This window comes from Branchiostoma lanceolatum, chromosome 9 (assembly GCF_035083965.1).
Source record: "Branchiostoma lanceolatum isolate klBraLanc5 chromosome 9, klBraLanc5.hap2, whole genome shotgun sequence".
In the NCBI taxonomy this organism is placed as follows: Eukaryota; Metazoa; Chordata; class Leptocardii; order Amphioxiformes; family Branchiostomatidae; genus Branchiostoma; species Branchiostoma lanceolatum.
This window is the reverse complement of record NC_089730.1, coordinates 11305944-11327102: the sequence shown is the minus strand read 5'-3', so window position 1 is coordinate 11327102 and position 21159 is coordinate 11305944. Positions and strand designations below refer to the sequence as shown.

Sequence of the window (21159 nt, the reverse complement as noted above, 5' to 3'; positions counted from 1 at the left end):
ACATTAATTCGGGAGAGAAGATTCGTCTTGAATATCTTACCGCTAATCACATTTTATACAGCAGCTATTCGTTCCATCCTTGGCTTGAGGAGAGTGCTATGGATATAGACGTGTCCAAGTAAAAAAAATACACGAAAAAACGGCCGTACCGCACACATCAGGCCTTTGCTAACATCCCGTTTGTTGAGTGGGTTGAACGTCACTCAAAGTCGATCCCCACCGTCATGGCAACGTGTACATTATTCATGGCAAGTTAGCTGGATGCCGTAGCAATGGTTATACTACTATGTCCATGTGTTCCTTGTTGTGTTAGGAGCAAACTTTGAGGAAAATATCGTCTTCAGTCCACTATCACACGCAACATTTAGACAAAAAAGTGTTCCTCACAAACCTTTTGTCGTCTGCCTGACGACATGATTCTGGGTAACAATATGGCGGCGGGAAAATACACGTGCCGTAGGTTGTAGCAACAAAGAGGAGTTTTGATGATTGATCACACTTAGAATCCAGTTGCAGGTTAGCAAAAGAGATTGTAATAAGTTGTCTTGTAAATAATTGTGTTAAGCAGGCAGGAGATGTGACATTTGTCTTATAAACCAGCGAACAACCATGCAGTGTGAGTCTCCCACGAAGCCCCCAGACTCTGTCAATAAGGGACGGAGAGTTTTTGACGTAGCCAACTTCTAATGCATGGTTATCGAAGCTTTTCAGGCAGTGTTCTGAATGTGTTAGTCTGTCAAGTTTGCATTTCTAGTGGTATTACTGATGTTGCATCTAGCACATATCCCTAAATACCCCGTTTTCGAAAAATCCCGAATTTAAGTACCCCACGAATTTATGTTACCCAACGTTACACATATTGCCATATATATGCGTGAAATCAATACGCGTGTGACCCATCTACCCACCACCGAACCTAATAAGAATATCCGAGCATGCAGATATTTGAATGGAACATCGTAACTGGATGATGACAAAACGTTACTATTTTCCTTCCCAACATCCGATGCTTGCAATTGGAGATTTGGCTGGACTCCGGTCGCTAGGTCAGGGAACAAAGGTCGACACACAGAATATTGTCCATCTTGTATTATCTCAGCCAGTAGGTATCATCTGAGTAATGAGGCTGTTGTAACGTGCTCGAGGTATTACCCCGAATGACGGTGCAGCTCCTACCAAGATACCTTTCCCCGGTTTCAAACCAGGGTCTCCCACAAGTCTTACCAACTTATTAGAACCAGGAGCTCAAATGTGAAGACGCTACCCATTGATATGTGAACTTGTTGAGCTCCTTCATATTTCCAGGAGTCAATGGATAAACGTTGGAAGACGCCTAAAAAGGGGAACGACTGGTCCCTTATCATCGGCTTGTGGTTCTGTAGTACACGTGTTGTTATACTTGGGATACGGCATGTTGTGGGTTGGCCATAGTCCAGTGTAAGCCGTGGTCACAGTGTCTTGCTGTTTTCAATTGGCTGCTATCTAATTCTGAAGGTGCTCCCACACTAAGCGGCTGGAAAGTCTAACGTATGTAACTGGTCACGTCTTTCTACCAATGGCAACATTCTCGAAATATGCTAGAATTCACCTAATCAGCTATCGTCCCTGTTCCACAAATCTAAGCGTTCAACTCTTTCATGATATGATTTGTGTGAAATTGCTTGCGATTTTCTATGTGTGTTGCTACTGTGTTTTACCTTATATCGATTATTCAAACGTTACGACATTGTCATTGGTGTCCGTCCATGTAACGTTAGCCTGACATCATGAAGTCAGGAGTCACCCCAGCGGATGTCGCAGTGGGACTGCTGGTACCAGTAGTTGTATACCTGCTGTTAGCAGTGGCCAAGTTCCTGCGGAAACACTGGCGGAGTGTCAGTGCTGGGCGGCAGTTTCCCTCCCCTCCCTACCACTGGCTGTACGGCAACATCCTCCTGGTTGGTGCACACAATACAACATTTTTTTCAGTTGTCTCTTAGCTGCCTCACGTTCTGAAATACTCGCCTCGATTGAAGCCTGTCAGTCAAAAAGCGAGGCAGGATTAGCAAGTGACCTACATGTATAATGACTCCACAGAAAGAAAGGAAACTTTTGGAAAGATGTTGTCATTGTATATCTTTCAATGCATGTGCACAAATGTGTTGGTCTCTGCTCGGAACCTTACTACACCGGTACCCTTGTATTGTAAGGTATAGTCCATCACAGCCATGTTAGGTGCTGTTCTGTATCATAAAATTAAACACACGTGTATACGTATGATACCAAACCTCGAAATAATCTCCCACCTGGACACATACACCCCCCATTATACGTACATCCCCACAGATCGACGGGCATCTGGGTGAGAGTTACCTGTCCATGATCCGCCGGGTTGTGGAGAAACACCCGCGCGCTCATTCCTTCTGGATCTCAAGTTTCTTACAGCCGGGCTTCATTCTAACCCACCCCGCGACCATCAAGCAGATTCTCAAGGCTTCCAGTACGTATTTCTACGCGTTAGATCATCGTGTAGAAGAATTAGTGCTACCTAACTGTTGCTAGTGCCTTGTATCCTCGGGAACATACTGATGTCTATGCATTGCGATGTGGCTTCCAAAATTACTGATCGCTTGATGATCGATCGACGTCTCTGTTGGGGATCACAACTCAGTGAAGTTGGAATATTCAGACTGAATGGAAGCTGTTTTAACGAAGCCACCTGTATGAAATGATAAAACATGCAGCTAGTACTGTTCCGCGTTGATGATTGAGATAATCGCGGTTAGTCTGTATATATAATCTTGACCATTTTTTTCCTGCATTGTTTCAGCCAAGAAGTCTGATGACTATGATCAATTACGGCCATGGCTAGGTAAGAAAACCATCTTAGTATTGCACTAATATTTCTGTAATGCCAAAAGGAGTTGTGCCTATGGTATTTAGAACTCTTTAGATCACTTCAAGTGCATGTTTTGTTTTACTACGTATGTTTGGCATGGCACCTTTTCCCAGTTTTTAGTCTACGGTACAGTAAGGAAATAGAATGTCACAAATTAATTACGATCTCGCAAAATTGGCACATTCAGGAGTAAAACTATGTTCTGCGTCGTTGCCAGGTAACGGCCTGATCATGAGTGCCGGTGACGTATGGAAGGTTCACCGCCGTCTCCTCACGCCTGTCTTCCACTTCGATATCCTCAAACAGTACGTCAGTGTCTACAACAGGGCGACGGAGCAGATGATCGTGAGTCACAGTGTTCTCATCTCCGGCAAGGAGGTTACGTTTTCGCCAGCGTATGTCTGCTTGTGAACAGAATTTATCATTGGATTCTCTTTTTTAGGAGGAAAGGGCGTCCTCCCCCCCCCCCCCAAAAAAAAAAGCGTTGAGATTTTGACAAGAAGATATTGATACGAAACCACGTGGAATTCTTGGCGACGCCTTAGTGGCGAGCCTAATGGTATATATATTGTGTGCAAGTTGCAAGAATTTTAGGAATTGTACAGGAATGTGAAAGTCCACGGGACTATAACTCAAGGATGCCTGGATGGATTATCTTCATATTTGGTAGGTGGGTAGGTCTTTGTGAGGCCCCCTAGCAATTTTTCTATGACACTGCTGAAATCTTGTATTCTGAACATGCTACGGTCTTTCGGAAAAGTTTTGGAAAAGTCCTCGTCAATATTCCGTATGCACATTTTTTTAGATTCCTTCTGTTTATGATTTCCATACAGGAAAAGCTCTCGAAATACACTGGGAAAGAGGAAAGTTTCGAGATGTTCCAACAGGCTAGCCTCTGTACTATGGAAGTCATCCTACAGTGCGCGTTTTCCGGAGGGGAAATGTCGGAACAGTGAGTACTGGATTTCCTCGGTGATTTACGTCTTTTACGTCATTAGAGGGACTGTTGTTTATGCAAAACGTACATGGTTCAGTGTAGAATATCTTATATGTTTGTCCATCCGCTAACTCAGGAACAAAACTGCGTACACGGGAGCAATCAAGAGGATCGGAATCCTGCAAGTTGAGCGCAACTTGTGAGTGGCATGTTCGCTCTTTCTTTGATGGCATTCAAATACTGAGACATGTGGAGTATATATATGCATTAATGTCTGTGCCTGCAAACAACGACTTATTTTGTAAAAGTAATGCTCCCGATGTATGGTCCAGTATGTCATGTCCTCTCTAACCCATGAGTTATTTGTAGTCTTCTCACTCGTTCTGCAGCAACCCGCTGTACATGTTGTTCACCGCTATCTACCACCTGTCCCCGGGGGGACGGGAGTTCCTCCGCCTGTGTGACTTTGTTCACGACACCGGGGGTTCCATCATCAAGAGAAGGAGGCAAGAACTGGTAAGCGAGTCAAATTCATCATCAGCAACAACAACAAAAAAGCGTAAAATGAATCGATAGATAAGCATCTATTCTACATCTAGAAATAACTCAGATTATCACAGCACTCAATGCCGTTCTTCCTGAATGAAACCTTCTAATCTGTTTGAATGTTAGTACCTTTCCGAAATACATTGTATTCTGAATTGTGCTTAAATCTAATGCAGGAACGCAATCCTGAGATTTTAGCGGAGAAGAAGAGGCTGGATTTTCTGGATATTTTGCTTAAGGCTCGTGATGAAGACGGGAGAGGTCTGACAGATCTGGAGATCAGGGAACATGTGGACACGTTCCTGTTCGCCGGTAATTTGTACTTGTGTCTAATACGGACAGTAATAGTGTATAGACCTACCCACATCCCATCACTACGACATACGACTCCCCCATGAATGTTGTCTTTTGATATAGTCTAACCTTACCAGCCACGCGTTCTTTCCAGGCTCTACCTCCGCGGGTCGCTGGGAAAATAGTAGAAATTGGCCAAAAAGAGTCAACTGTATGAAGGGAGTCGCCTACGGAGAGAGGGTCATATATTGCAACCCTAGGCCTGCGAATGTAAACCTCCATGGCCAAAGTCCCCCGGCAAATATTCTCCCTATAGCCGGCGTAGTTAGTCTGGTAGAGACTACGTTCTCTCTCCAACTCCAGGACATGACACGACTGCCAGTGCCCTGTCCTGGACCCTGTACTCCCTGGCTCAACATCCGCACCATCAGGACAAGGTTCGGGAAGAAGTGGACCTGCTACTGGCCGGCAGAGAGGAGGACACCATTGAGTGGTACGTTTGTATGTCAATTTTACAGACGAGCCTTTAATAAAGCAGTTCGTGTCATAAAGTATTGCACATAAAGCATCGATGATGGAATAGTCCAATGCCCCATACTGCTGACGTCACGGCACAGTCGCATACGTCATACGATTTATTGTCGTGCACTTTTCAGCGAGGATAAGACAAAAAGGACCGTCGACAATTGTGAATTAGCCTGGAGTCCAGCCTTGTTAGCCTAACAAGGCTGGACTCCAGGCTAATCAACTACATGTATCAACGTCATTCAGGTCACCATTTCTTGTGTGTGTCTGAAATGTTGGTATATGTATAAAGAATGGAAGAAATGAATTGACTAGGATCGAGGACAACCTTCCTTTACAGCTGATTTTTAAGAACGTCCACGACTGTACATGTCTCAGGAATCAATCTGCTGGCGCAAGTCTGTCGTACGACTCATGCATGTGACATGGGCCTTTGCTTTCCTATCTTATCCCAGGGAGGACCTCCACAAACTGCCGTACCTGACCATGTGTCTGAAGGAAGCCATGCGGCTCCACTCTCCCGTTTCTTTAATCTCCCGCACCGTCACGGAAGACACCGTGATAGACGGGGTCCACATCCCCGAGGACTCGTACATAGGGATCCACCTGTACGGGCTGCACCACAACCCGGACATCTGGGGACCTCAGCACATGGTACATCTGTTCTCTCCGATAGGTTCTGCTTTGGTGGGGTACAAACGAGAAATATTCAAATTTTGGACCACCTAGCAGCTTTCTTTCAAATTGCTGTTGACTGAATCTTTTTGTGTATGTTTTGATATTATATTGTGAACACGTTTTGATTGTTTCTAGAAAACCTTTGGTCGCTGAAGAAAATTGTGATTGAACAGAGCTGTTGGTCTCATAGCACCTTTCCACTAACTGTGTGTTCACCAAGAACACTAAGCTGCCTAGCTTGGTAGAGGTTGACCCTCTCTGACTGTGTTTTACCGTTGTGAACTTGCATGTAAGATGCGAATGTTCCCGGGGGAGAGAGTTCATATTAAGCGCTCGAATGTTTTACTTTGTTCCAGGAGTTCGACCCAAGCCGTTCAAGTCCACCCTGACCGGATGAAGGACATTGATCATGACTCTCACGCTTTCATGCCGTTTTCTGCCGGACAGAGGTACTCATGTTATGCTGTTGATCTCTCTCTCTCTCTCTCTCTCTCTCTCTCTCTCTCTCTCTCTCTCTCTCTCTCTCTCTCTCTCTCTCTCTCTCTCTCTCTTCCTTCCTCTGGACTTTGTGAAGTGTTCTGTAGTGTCATCCTCTGATTGACAATCTTTGTATGTTAAAATCCCTGACCGTGTTCTACTTGTACAGGAACTGTATCGGACAGAACTTTGCCCTGAACGAAGAAAAGGTGATTCTGGCTCGTCTCCTCCACAGGTTAGTGTCATTAGTGCCTTCTGTAGATGGAACCGTGACCAGCAGAGGCAATCTACTGGTATTTTATAACGTATCGTACGTTATTCATCGCTTTTGTCACTTCTCTTACACCTGAAAAAAGCACGTCTTTATCAAGACATCGTAAACCGTGTATAAAAGCCACTTGGTTTATTTCTACGGCATTGATGATTCATTGATGACATGTGAAATGGTTTCTTAGTTCACAGAATGCAAAAGCTATATCACTCTCAATGTCATGTTCATGCTCCAGGTTTACCTTTGCCCTTGACCCCGCCCGTCCCGTGGAGAAGGACATGATAGTTGTGATGAAGACCAGGCACGGCATGTGGATGAAGGTCAAGTCTGTGGGGCAAACAGCTGACTAGTTAACACAGACAATGACGTGTCATGTAATGAGGATATGATATTCTAATCAATAAATCCTCTAACTCCTCCAAGCAAGGGTTGATGTTGAACTCAATTGATCTGAAGTTTGTGTATGTGTGAGCGTGTGTGTGTGTGTGCGTATGCGTCTGTGCGCGCGCGTGCGTGTGTATCACCAAGGTATTACTGTGTGTGTGTATGAGTTCGTGTGTATCACTTTGTGTGTAACGTTACTACTTGATGGTACAATTATGCGCCTTTTTATGTCAGCTGAACGTATCCCTCCTTGCACTTCTGCCTCCGCTCCTGATCACGCCTTAGGCAATAACTAATAAAAACTACATCAAAGTTGTTATGAATGAATTAAGCAGTCTGTGTACCTTTACCTTTTCTTACCATTTGGTAAGGCTAAGGTCTTGTGTATCCAAAGAGGTTCTGTGAAAAAAAGAATGTATCACAACGCTCAATCGTCAGATCTAGATCGCACGTTGGTTCGGTCATTCGGTCTATCGACTGTGACGTCATGTACGCCACGCAAGCATCAAAAGCGACTTCTATTAATCAATTATATTAGTGCAGCACTATGGTAAGTTGCTCCATCAGGCCAACGAAACAGCACTGTCGTACTGCAACTGAGTAATAGAGGTCGCTTTTTATCCATCATTTACATGCGCGGTACACACCATTCATTCGTGTTCAACTCAAACGCTGAAAACCATGTAGATACGAAATACAATATGTTCTCTGAAACCACTCATATCTTTTACACTAGAGACATTTTTCAATCAATTTCTTGCATCCTCGTCCCTTTTTTGGTGAAAAAGGTACAAGAAAAAAAAGCTACTTGTCATATTGTCTGTTTTGAGCCAAACATATGACTCATGTATTCTCTTCAATTGTTATCATTTCCTGTACAATGTACCTATAAAAAAATTAGCAATTTCTGTAACATGATAAGAAAGTAAAGAGATAACACAAAATTCAGATGAAGATTGTGTGCTATATGTAACTCATTTTATTTTTGACATTTCATTTGCAATTACATATGAAATTATTTACATAAAATTGCACATTAAGTATGTATAATCTGATACAAATTAAAAATTGGTAATGTACAATGATGAATTAATGCATACAAGGCTACATCAGGAGACCAACATGGTGCAATGTACAGTTATGAAAACAAGCATACAAAACTAGCATGCAGGAAGCTATGCATGGTTTTAGACAGGTCTTTGGCACAAGTTAAACACCACTATAATAATGCAGAAAACACTACACTAAAACAACACCAGACTCACACTGAGTCACCACAGATAGCATACAAGATAGAAGTCCTTCATTCTTAGAACTTCAAACCTTCTTCTGAAGGTTAACAAAGATGTTAAAGCTAATTGGTTTTTTTCCTATCTAACTAACAGTTACTGTGTTCTAACAACTGCTACATTGTAGAGTAATAGCAAAGATGAATGAAGCGGTGTGTTGATAAGATTTGGGCATTCTGTTTTATCAACCCCTAGCATTTTGAAAAATATTTCATTTCAACTCTTCAGTTTTCTTCTATTCAAGTCAAAATCAACTAGTAAATGTTTACTAGTATTAGTCAAGTTACCTGGCACAAGTATGACAATCTTTGACATACCTTACTTAAATTCTTGACTTTCTTATCAATTTGAGAAGCCCTTTGCAACACTTTTCACATCATATCAAACCAGATCATCACATGAAAAGAGCTTTCGTTGTTGATGAAAAGGAAAATTTGAAAACTGTAGTGAACCATGCTTTGCTATCAGTTTCACACTCTGTAGCACAAGACCATAGTTTTTGTAATCACTCACAAACTACATCTCATACGTATACTTTTTTGCCATCAACATGTCTAACAATACAGCCATATTGTATGCACTTTTCATTGCATACTATAAAGGCCTAGCAAACTTGTCTAGTCTCCAAATGTCTAATCTACGAGCAGATGTGAAAATACAACGTTACCTACATTAACATTACATCTGCCGAGTTACAAAAAACCGCCACTTTGAAAAACAGTGGGTTTGAGATATCTCTAGTGCAGCATCCCCCAGGTATGCACAGTTTAGATATACAGGAGTGCATTATACTGGGGGACGTTGGGTTGGAGATCTGTTTGAACATATCTTTTCAGGGTGGCAGAATTACGTAACCTTGGGGAATTATGTTAGTAGATGGAAGACCACGTGTACCTTACAAATTCGTACCTGAGGTCACACAATTTTTGCATGCAAGCTGCTACATTATACCCCAGCCAGGCTTGTTGGTTACACCTCTTAGCCTTAAACTGCTAAAACAGGCATTTATTGCCAAACACTAATAACATTCAAGACTTTGACCAGAGATCTCTTTTTCATCAATCTACAGTGTTGAAGTTGTGAAGATTTGAACTACAATGTACCTAAATTCATAGGTAAGTGGCAGAGATCATATGACCAAATGATAAGTCAATACATCAAATGCTACATTTTGAAGTAGGAAAGAACATTTTTACATGTACAGTTTTGGTTAGAGAATTCGCTGTCATAAAACATGTAACGCTTGCATTTACTTTTTACATGGCAACATAATACATACAACAGAAATGGAAGAGTTTGAGATATCAGTAAAGCTATTGTTACAGTTTATGACTCCTACTACATCTCCGTTTCTGGTGGTTCTACTCGATCTGAAATCACCTTCAAAACCTTCTCAAACTTCATGTAACGGTCCTTCTGATTGGCTAGCGCTCCTTTGCTGCCCCACATTAGCTTCATGTGGAGCTCCGTTCTAAATACATCCAGCAGGGTGTCGTCCACCTTCAGGCCCTGCAGTCGCGACTCCGCCGTGATTCTGTACAAGCCCGGCTGCTGCGCCACGCTCCGGATCGCGTCCACGTGAGCGAGGACGGTGTCCAGCCCGTAGTCGTCGGAACTGTCCCATGGATACGCCAGTTCCATGGCGCTGACGTCATGCGACATGAGCTGCAGGAAGGGTACGACGTGAGGGAAGCAGGTGTTGCTGAGGGGGATGGTGCTGCTGCCATTGTTCAGCGCCTTCAACACAGGCCTCAGCTTGGAGTCGAACTTCACAGCACTGGTGGTGAAGTGTTGTCTCAGGGCCGACCACGTGCCGTACAGACGAGAGATCTGCATGGAATGGAACAGACTGTGGGTTAGAACTGAAGCATATTTCACCCTTAAATCAAGGTCTTTTTGGCAAAAGAAATTCCAGTGATCTTTCTGTTCTGAGTATCATAAATCACAACTCTAACACAGACATGAAAGAAGACCAAAACACACTGTAGTATCAATGAATCCCTCTACAATAACAATTTATAAAATAATCATCACAGCTTCTAGTCCACTAACAGTAAAAGATGCTGGGGTAAAAAAGATATTGAAGGCTGACAATTGCAACCTTAGGATACTTCCTAGTACAGAACTTTTATATAGAATAAAGACTTGAGGACTTACATGTGGGGACTCCAGAGCCTTCATGATGGCAGAGAAGCCGAACAAGTTTCCCATGGTGCCCCTCAGCTCCGCGGCCACCTCGATGAACTTGTGCAGGATCCCGGCCCGCTCCTTGTCCCCGCCGGTACACGTCAGGATGGTCACCGACACCCACATGTAGATACACGTGTGTCTGCCGGGAGAGGACACCATCAGTACCCTCAGTCAACAATGGTCATGTTTGATACTAATTCTCATTCTTTGTGTACTAGTAGTACTATGTCACTTTATTGACGTCATGACAAAAGCTTAAGTATGAAAACTTTTGTATGGTAACATGTCTTTCATAGATATTGCTTTTATCATTAAGCATTAAACTTAAGCATTTATTGTCAGTTGGCATAAGGATGCCAACTGACATGATGATAAAACATGATGATATCTTCTAAATGTACCTGTAAACATATCTTAAAATATTTTTTTCTCTTGACGGATCAAAATACTGCAAATCAGGTTATGCTTATGAAAAGAGCAGGCAAATGTCATACAGCCATTACATTAAAACTACAGGAATGTGGTATTAAAGATGATGTGCTCACCTTTCCATGAGGTCTGTCCTGAGTACCTCCCCGTGCGGCAGGGTCATCAGCTCCAGACCTGACGACACACCCATCTGTCCCTCCAGCTCCTCAGACACATCAACTATTCTGGCAACCTGTACGGACAGGACAGGAGTTCAAACATCAACAAACAGCAACTTCTGGTTTGAAACAGAATCTTATTTCTTATTTTTGCATCCCTTTGTTGGGCTATGTATGAAACAACTTTGGCTTTTAAGCCATTATAAACTTACTGTAAGTCTACTTAGATCCGCGGTGCCTAAAATCCGCGGTTTCGGGCAAATAGAAAATCCGCGGTGGTTCAAAATTCGCGCTGGGCGATGAGTAGAAAATACAACAACTGAATACTGCCATCAGAAAATGCTTGTTCAATTTTTAAAAATAAAAAACGGTTACGAAGGTCGCTACAAAACTGCTTCAAAATCATCACAAAATGCGGTCTACGCCGAAACTGTGACGGGGAATTCCCGCTTGTGATCACGTGAAATCTTGCAGTCAACCAATCAGAGCACAGTTTTTCTGACGCGAACCAATCAGCGCTTAGAACAAGCGTTAACATGAGTAAACAAAGATGGCGGCCCAGCCCGGCCCTGCCGCTAGCGCGCCGTATTTTGAAGTAAAATCACGGCGTAAAGATGAGTCATCGACGCTACGTAAGCAGAATTTTCACGGGAAAAAATTAAAGGAATAGATTCTCCACCGAATACGACCACAAATGGCGGCAAATGGCGGCAAATCACAGCGTAGGGACTCAAATGCTCGGGTGAAAATCTTGTTTTTCTTTACGTATTTTTTGCTCGCTTTCTTGAAAAACAGGTTTTTAATGAGATCAACGTATGTCAGAGGCACCGATATCGATTGTTTGCAAGCATAACAATAGCAAGAAACAAAAGAGTGTGATTGTACAACGGTAGACGGCGTCCCCAAGCCCGTAACAACAATGCAAAGCCCAAATTGTGGCGTGTATCTCGATAATTATTTTCTGATTTCTCGGTAAATTACTACTGTGTGTAGCGGTCGGGAGTAGCGACGCCGCTCGGTCAAACTTCTGCGAATCATATGTAATATCACTTGTTTACTCGTATGTACTGTGTTGTAAAGTTTGTTATGTTTAACACAATCGCGTGCATTGTTTATGTGTCGCTTTTCCCTGAAGTCGAGCTCACTCGTAAATGTGGGGAGGGGGGCAAAACTACGATAAACATATCCGCGGGGAAATTGATTCGCGGCGCAGAGGTCGGCGCGGATTCCGCGGATCAAATTATACCGCGGATCTAAGTAGACTTACAGTATATGTTTAGACTCAAAGTGATGCAAACGATGGCTTAACAACAATGTGAATAGTACTGAAAGACCAGTAAAAAGATTTATTTGTTATTAGCATTACAAACTCTACAAGATGTACCTAAGTAGGTCGAACGTACATTTCACGGGGGAGATTCTATGAAGATTTTACAAACACAAAACATCCTGTATTCTTGTGATTCTGAAAAAGTTAACTAGATATCTATTGAACATGCAGGGGCCATACATGGTTTTAATCATAAAAGCATTGCAGAATTGTCTTTAATTTGATTACCTTCTTAGATATAAATGACAAACGACTTGATATGTCACTCACCTCACAGTCAACTCGCGTCATGTGCTGTGCAATTGTCTTAGCGCTGCCATCTAGCAGAATGGACCTGATCTGCACCACCGCTGAGTTGTCCAGCGGCTTGTTCTCTGTCGGTAACAAACACGTTGTGAAGTCTGAAGGGTTGAAGGAAGACTCTGTCTCGATAACTATTGAAGGAACAACTTCCTCAAAGGAACCTTCATCTGGATCCAGGTCGTCCCCAACACTGTCCAAAGACGCTGTAGACAGGACCGAGAACCTTGTGTCGGACATAATCCGTCTCTTTCGTGCCTCCATGCTGTCTTTGCTCCTTTTTGGAGTGTTCAACCGAGCGTAGTCAGGAATGTCATTCAGCTTGACCAGCCGAACTTCACCTTTGGCCAACGGTTGCCACGACACAGGAGGTGCAGGGTCAAGTTCAGAGTAGTCATGCTGGGCTACATAAATCTCCTCCTCCGGTGACAGGTCCTTTTCTTTATTCCTCACTTCCACTTTTGGTCTCTGCTGTTGTCTAACTGAAGGTGTCCTACTGGGTTTGGGAGGGGGTTTTGATCCGACCGCTTCGTTCGACCCGTGGAAGAACTTTCGTCGCTCCACTCCGGGGCTGAGAAGAGTTGGATCGCTGCCGCATCTCTGAAGGTTGCGTTTTTCTACGCGAATGTCCTGAGCGCTTCCTGAATGAGCACTTTGCTTCTGCTTGATCAGCGATATAGCCTCGACGTCCCTCGCCGAAGGAAGGTTGCTTTCTGACGGATTTTTTGTCATCCTCCCACTGACAGATAGAAGTTGCTCTGGAGACAGAGTCACCGGTTGGCTTCCCGACCTGCCGTGGATGATTTTCCGACTTGCACGAGGACTTCCTGTCGGGGTGGAGTGCGAGCTTCCCCTCGGACTCGGCGTGGAGGCTGAACGCAGTATAGCCGGCGCGGGAGATTGCCGTTCTGGTTGTGAAGTTGTTGAGCCATACTTTGCGTCCGTGTAGCTCAATGGCAAGGTTCTGTTGATAGGGTGGTAGATGATTGCACCTGTGCCTTCTGAGATCGGCTTCCTGTTGCCGACGTAGAACCTGACTAGGGAGGGAATGGAGTCAAAACTTTCCTTCTCGAACTGGTACTGAATCCGCGAGTACGTCGTGTTGGGGTGCAGAACAACCTTGTTGATGATGAAGTGAAGCGTCTGTCCTTTCGAGCGGCACGTCAGAACGAAATCTCCCGGCTGCGAGATGCAGTCCCGGATCAGGAAGTCTCCACTCTGTGTGACGAGATTCTCTGCGACCGTGCGCGGGATCATCCCGTGGAACCAGGCGTGGCTGCGGATGTCGTTACTGTCCAGCTTCAGCTCCTCCTCCAGGTCCCTCCTCAGCTTCTCCGGACTGGCGTCCATGGTTCTCCGCAGGCTGGACCAGCCAACAACTCCCTGTGTTCAAAATAAAAAAATACCATAAGAAATTAAGGACTCAAGATTCTTTTCTGTCCTAAAATCACAAGGCAACAAAATTGAAGATATCACTTGAAATACAAACATTTATACAATAGCTCATCAAATACAATGTAATGCTAAAGCTGTGGCATCAAGAGTACATCACTTTGATGTGATCTTGCCAACAATTGCACATGCTGAATCCTCCCTAATTCTACCTTTCAAGTCCAAGACCTACAACATGTAGAGCTGCCTTAGAGAACATGAGTCAGGTACCTGTGAACACAGTGCAGAACAGAACCTTAAATCTTCTCTCTCACATAAAAACTACAGTCATCGCGAGTTCCGAGAAGGAAGGCTAAATGCCTGATCACCAAATGGACACAACTGTTGTAATTTCGGCAGCAACTGTCAACATTACTGGCCTCCCCTGGCACCCTTGGTATTGGGAAGTATTATCACAGGATTGGGCACGGACAACCACAAAAGGAAAAGTGTTACGGTGTCAACCAAGCTCTGACAACTGCAGCATTACTGAGCCGACCCTGAACTCTAACTGTTGTGATTGTCGTGATTTAGTAACTTTGATGCTATTTGATATTTCAAACATCTTAGAATAATAAACTTCCAGTAAGTGGGTCTGCACATTTATCAGTCAGTTGCTAGGCAGGACTTATCAGGACATGTAAAATATACAATTGATCTTGACAAAGTTCAGATGCCTCGTTGAGGCTGGCAGTTGCTGGGCATAGTTTCCAGCTGGATTGACACACGATCGACAGTGATGTACATTTGCAAAATGTCAGCTGTTTCTGCTAGCTGGTCTTTGATAACCTATGAATTTTCCTAGCACAATGGCAAGAGTGATTTTGATTTTATTTTTAGGTAAGAGCTGCACCCAGATTATGGAATTTGGAGAAGGAATCTAAACTACTAAGTATAGGTATCACAAAATGGGATCAATACCCCTAGCAGCCCTCTTTGAAACTACAAATTACACCCATGAAAATTCTCTGAACGAAATTGTGCTGTTTATGTACTGAATCACATTGCATGTCATCTTTTACCATGTAATACTTAGTACTGTGATGTGACTGGAATATGACATACTGCTTTTAATCAAATTTGTGTTGCATCATTCTTTCATCCATAAATCTTATTTCTTAGCCAATCAGGTGACGTCTTCATCTAATGTCATTAACTTCAACCAAGCATAAAGGACAGACACGCGGATGGGAATATTGAGTCAGGATGAAAAATCGGCACACTGCTGCCACCTGACATGTGCTGGCCTACCTCCAACAAAAATGAATCTAGCTGTTTTATTCTAACCCTCTTTGCACGAGGGGATGCTGATATTCCACTCTGATGTTTTGTTGGGATTTACAGGACACTGGCTGATCTGATTGATCACGTCTGTTAATTTAGAAGCGGCCGGAATCGCAGACACTCTTCCATGTTGGAGCCAGGTGCTTGCTGAAAATTTGATGAGCACCACAAATCATACGTGTGGACGGCTTGTTTAGAGCGTCTCTATCCCTGATTTATGGCTCTGTGGAGGATCGTTTTTCATGCAGCCCCCCCCCCCAAGATTTACCTCACACTGGCATTGATTATGCTATAGTCTTCAAATCTGTTTGAAACAATTTTTTTCAAGTTTGTTCGGATCGATTTTCAGCTTGCAATCTAACTACACATCACATGGAGAGAGCTAACATCCATAGAGACAGCATGGTGCAAATTGATTATTTCATTGTTAATATTCTGCCCATGACATTGAACACAATTGGGCTTTAAAGGAAAGCAAGTGCTTTGATGATGTTGAGAATGAAATTGGAACTCTGCCCAGAAATAGTACAAACTGTTCTTGCATTCCTGCACCATCTGTTGTGCAGTTGACATGGCTTCTTTGTCTTAGATAAATTCAAATCCCGAGGCATAGGGCTGAAGGTTTGGCCGTTTGGGAATATAGAAAAATATGAAAAACGCAAAATTTATATACAGATGTGAAGTAAACTTCTTCCACTAAAGGTTGTGTGAAATAATGTAGGTATTGGATCAAGTTTTCTTGTACAATTTGAAAAGGCAGGAAGAGTACCTGGGATTTGATGGGATAAAACAGAAGTCTGTAAATGGAGGAGAAAAAATGTCACAGAACCTCCTATGGGGCCCAGACAAATGGACCATAAGTGAATTTGTGGGACCCCCCACTTGGGAATAATTCTATTAGCAATGACACTTGTCTGGAGCATGCACCTGTTCAAGTTCAAACGTAATCTATGTTACAAGTTAAGTTTCCCCTTTACCTTTCTACATTCTATACCTTGATATTTAATGCAAACTTTGCAGGAGAAAATAAAAGGTATCAATTCAAAGCAATCCATTTGATTGAGGCATGAGATGACAAAGAAGTTGAAATAAATCAAGAAAAAAAGCAGCCAACAATTTTCACTGTTCTAACATTGACTAATGTATGTAGTAGTAGTAGTATTATGTCGTAGTATCAAGTATTAGATTATACTGCTGCAGGATTCCCTGACACAAGGGTAGGCAGCAGTCGGCCAGTCTTCACACAGCGCCTCATAATGCCAAATAATATGATGTCAAAGAATAAACAACTTTCTTAATGAATAAATGAAAAATTGATCATAAAAGGCCCTGGAAAACATTGATACAATGTAGTAGCTGGCAGGATTATGATTTAAATGTTTACTAGTGACAGTCTTTTCTGCAGCACGAATACTCAGTAATCAAGTTTCAGGTGATGAATAATTCAGACCATTACGGTGTTGGTGGGGAGGAGATTATGGTGTTTGCCACTCACAATTACACGCTTACTTTATCTCACTAAAGAACAGATAACCTGCAGGGTGAATACACATGACATCATGCTCTCCCGAGAGATCGGATGGAAACATGGTTTGGTCTAGAAGGGTGTTTAGTCATTAGGTTTTCTGTGTTAACATGCTGCTAGATATCTAACATGTCTAAAGAAGACCATGTCTTAGATGATTTCCCTGTAGAATAAGGAAACAATTTTCTTAAAAGCATGTTGGAAGTACGGGGTTTATAGAGAACAGACTACAATTTAGATAAGGGAATGACATGTCCCTTCTAATCGAAACTTTCCTTCCTAAAATCTTAACTACTACTGGTAAAACAAAATTTCATCATAACTGATGATAGCAGCCTATATCTAGAAGAAAGTAAGAAGCATACAAAATGCTGTGCCAGTTTTAGCAATTAATTCATCAAAGCTCAATACATTTAGGCCTTTTTTTTATATATGATTACTGTCTAAGAAATGTGATTAATGTTTGACCATTAAACGATTGATGGAGCATGATTTGATCAATTTTAAGGGCAAACTTTACATTCCTAGTAAATGAATCGGCTTTGATTATGAAAATGCACATCAGACCTGCGGTGCACATTATTAATTCATACACAAGTTTGTCGTACATAATCATACTATCAATCTACATGATACTTAGAACCAAACACTGATAGTTTATAATGCCTGCTATAATCAGACAATATAATCTTTTAGCACATGAGGAATTGCGGAGGGGTAACCTAACCAGGCTTGAGCTACCAGGCAGGAATGATGACCCTTACAATACATTGTAGATATGGTCGGTATGTCGGTCATCATGTCACAGGCCAACTTCAGTATCTGCCAAAATATCACACAATTTTTTCCATAACAAGCTTTCCCTTTTATCAGAGTGTGATCATTCCTGCTAAATTTTATCTTTCAGTCAGTGACACGTATGATGGTGCTTTTGTATTTATGACTTGGACAGTAGAGATGGGTGCAGATGGTTGGAAGCATCAGGAATGTTAAACATGCAAGGTCAAGATAAGAGCAACGCCCTGACACTTCACACCAGACAGAGCTATGTTACAAACTCATCCAGAATGTTTCATAACATATAATTCGTGCAATCAGTATGGAATCAAAACAACTCAAAATACTAGTAACTCTGTTTGAAGCTAGTGCTGTGAAATCACAGATTCACTTGATGATTTGTGAATGAAAGATTACAAGAGAAGGAAACATTTTTATGTGCATGATTGTCATACCTCTTCCAAATATTGCTGGCACAAAATTTACATTACTCTTAGCATGAGTAATTAGCCAGATGACACATCTTGACACATCTTAAAGGCATGCAACAGTTTTACAGTAGCAAATCAAGTTGTACACATGGAGACTTTGTCTGATTAGAGTTGACTGTTGAGAGATGACGGAAGTACATTTAGGTTGTCTTGCTGGCATTGAGTCAAAAGCAAATTTCTGTGGTTTAAAGTTTTAACAATTTCCTGTGGAACCTCTATCAGATTCATCCAAGATCAAAATGCCTTTTGGAGAAACGTGACAACAGACACGCGTCACTTGAACGGGACTTAGTTAAGTTCTCAAACAAAACCCAGAGAGATTTGCTCAGTCAGAACTTGAGGCTAACAAGTTGTATAATCACCAAGAATAAAAGACAAATCCATTGAGTGCAAACAAGGAGGATCAGCGCTACTCTAATCCGAAACATACATAAGAATGTGTACTGGTATATCCTCTGGGTAAGTTTACAAAACACACCCAGCACAAACATTGCTGATAACAATGGGGGTTTCAAGAATTGAACTTGTCCTTACCTGAGAGCTGTAATTTGATGGTTTCAAACTGCAAAGAAAAGAAGAGACAGAATTAGAAATGTGATCTTCAGACTATGTCACAAAATAATCTATCCTTGAACTAAAATAAGGTACCAAGGTTTTGGAAAAATTAATACAGAGGCTGCTGACCGCAACATGGCAGATAGTCTTCTTAATCGTCTAAGCTTGCTTGTTGGCACGCAACCCGGCGTACACATTGAAATACAGTGAATATTGCACGTTTTCCCACAGAACTCGCTAACAGCTAATATTGTGTGGCCCCGACCACAGCCTGCTGACCCTTGGACTTCATATAGCAGCAGATTGTTACCTAGAACAGACACCGGCGGTAAATATAGCCGTACATTCATCTTCAAGTCATGAACTCAGTCTACATGATACCTACTGCATGTTAGCGTTCATGTCAACTGCTGCAATTTACTGTGACAGTGCCACGCCTTTACGTCATGTTTTCTGGGGGGTACGCCACCCTCCCAGTTGTGTTGTCAACATCCTGTGCAATGCTAAGGTCAAGTATGGAACCTGTTCCAGCTCCGAATTCATGTTTGTAAGTTGACTCTCCGACCAGGATCAAATAACCATGATATGACATGTACTGGGCTATCATAAAATGAATGTATTTCCTTCATACTAATTATAAAAGCACAGTAATTTATCTGATTCGGTGATTGATGTAAGGTCAACTCATAAAAGTCAGATCACACATTACCACTTACCAACCAGGGTATCATATAAATCTTTTTTTACGAATATCAATCCTGTCCTATTTGCTTTAAAGAAGAACCAAGGACCATTTTCTCTTACCATATATTTCATGACACTTTGACAAGCTTACCGTAGGCAATATTGTATCTATGCTGAAGACAATCTACTGGTCATAACAACAGCTATAATTCACTAATTTACATGCAGATCCATGACTCCAGATTCATATGGTCATTCTCATCTTCATAGCAATCTGATAAGGCTTCAAAAGACAACAGAAATACCATTATCTTTTGCTGCAAATAGCTGTATAATACACCACAAACCTTATGGTACCATATGTCCGCTTGTTATAAACAGCACCCTGACATAAAACCCCTATCATGATGGGGTAATCAGCAGACCCCTCTCCTAACAACAGGTAAAGGCCTGCCTCATTAATCCTGCCATTTCCTCTTACCTAGGCCTCCTTTGCCCCGCTGGTTATCTCCATACCTAATGGGCAGATTGTATGTTCCATTGGTCTCAATTACACAGACTCTCACTGGATGGTTAAATTGTCCATCGGGAAGCTCCAGCCACAGGAAGTGACCATTACGGAGGGATACTACTTGGATGCGTATGCTACTGCTGCTGAGGTTTTAGCAGGCTAAAGGAATTCTTGCTCTGCTATTCCTTTACTTGATATCTTGATATGGCATGACATTTTTTTCGTTTTTATCAAAAAGTTAACAACTGTACATTGTAAAATTAAACTGTGCAAAATCCCGGGAGTATGCCGCTCCCGGGATTAGAACCCCCACCTATCCCGATCCACACGGCTTGGGAAATCAACGCGCTAACCACTAGGCTAAAAGGTCCTGACCATTTAGACTGGTCAGTTAGTGGAGCTTGGTCCCCACTGTTACAACTGAATAGTGACATTGCAGGGCTCGAAATTCATATTTGGGAATAGGTGCACTGGTGCACCCAACTAAAAAAATTGGGTGCACAGAAAAAATTTTGGGTGCACCAGATAAAATAAAGTTGAATGTTCTTCAGAACATAATTACAAAGTTTAACACTGCTGCCTTTTTTAAGAACTTCAATCTGTAATTCTATAGCTAACTTCAAAATTTCAAACAAATAATACATTAAATAAAGTACAGCAAAAAGTTATCATGCTGTTTTGTATACTTACATTTCAAGAATATTCTGTATACTAGTGTACAATAGTACCTTAACCCTATAGGCTACAAAAATACATAGGTGCACCAGTGCACCCAGAGGCAAAAATTAGGTGCACAGCTCCAATTTTGGGTGCACTGGGTGCACATGCACCCACTATTTCGAGCCCTGCATTGAATCTATTCTCAATTTATATAAAATGCTGATTGAAAAATGTTTACCATATTGAACAGTCCATACATTTCTTCTCACATTAATACAACGTGACATCCTATGACTTCTTAGATCATGAGTGCTCATGAGTGCACGCCACTTTTTTAGCACTTCTATTTCAGTTCAATGCCGGAGTAATCTCGAGAGAAAGCTTATCAAATAACATGACAATGATTGCGATGGTCCCAAAGTGCTCCCTCAAATGGTTTTTTGGCTTATAATAACAATACAGTCTGATTGGGAGGCCTTTTGTTTTTGATACATTTTCTCTCGAGGGAGGATATCCACTATTTATGACAAAAACATGACTTTTACTTTCGCTTGA

The 21159-nt window shown here is 42.2% G+C and overlaps 2 protein-coding genes across 9 annotated transcripts in view; one reads left to right on the top strand and one right to left on the bottom strand.

The window, feature by feature from the left end:
• The first annotated feature begins 2410 nt into the window (after positions 1-2410).
• LOC136441866 (cytochrome P450 4F6-like) lies at positions 2411-7028 on the top strand. Its single transcript, XM_066438398.1, has 11 exons — positions 2411-2479; positions 2810-2851; positions 3096-3273; positions 3712-3830; positions 3952-4014; positions 4205-4331; positions 4538-4673; positions 5019-5148; positions 5636-5834; positions 6505-6570; positions 6842-7028. The coding sequence occupies exons 3-11, from the start codon at positions 3127-3129 to the stop codon at positions 6857-6859; spliced, it is 1005 nt and encodes a 334-aa protein (XP_066294495.1). The 5' UTR covers positions 2411-2479; positions 2810-2851; positions 3096-3126; the 3' UTR covers positions 6860-7028.
• Positions 7029-7946: 918 nt separating this feature from the next.
• LOC136442486 (breast cancer anti-estrogen resistance protein 3 homolog) overlaps positions 7947-21159 on the bottom strand; it is a 40381-nt gene continuing 27168 nt past the window's right edge. For all 8 annotated transcript variants that reach the window (XM_066439364.1, XM_066439363.1, XM_066439362.1 and 5 more), the window contains 5 exons: positions 18729-18756; positions 12657-14069; positions 11015-11130; positions 10437-10608; positions 7947-10109 (listed from right to left, as the gene is read on the bottom strand). In XM_066439364.1, coding sequence (XP_066295461.1) covers positions 9618-10109; positions 10437-10608; positions 11015-11130; positions 12657-14069; positions 18729-18756 — 2221 coding nt within the window. In that variant the 3' untranslated portion in view covers positions 7947-9617. The remainder of the gene's footprint in view (positions 10110-10436; positions 10609-11014; positions 11131-12656; positions 14070-18728; positions 18757-21159) is intronic.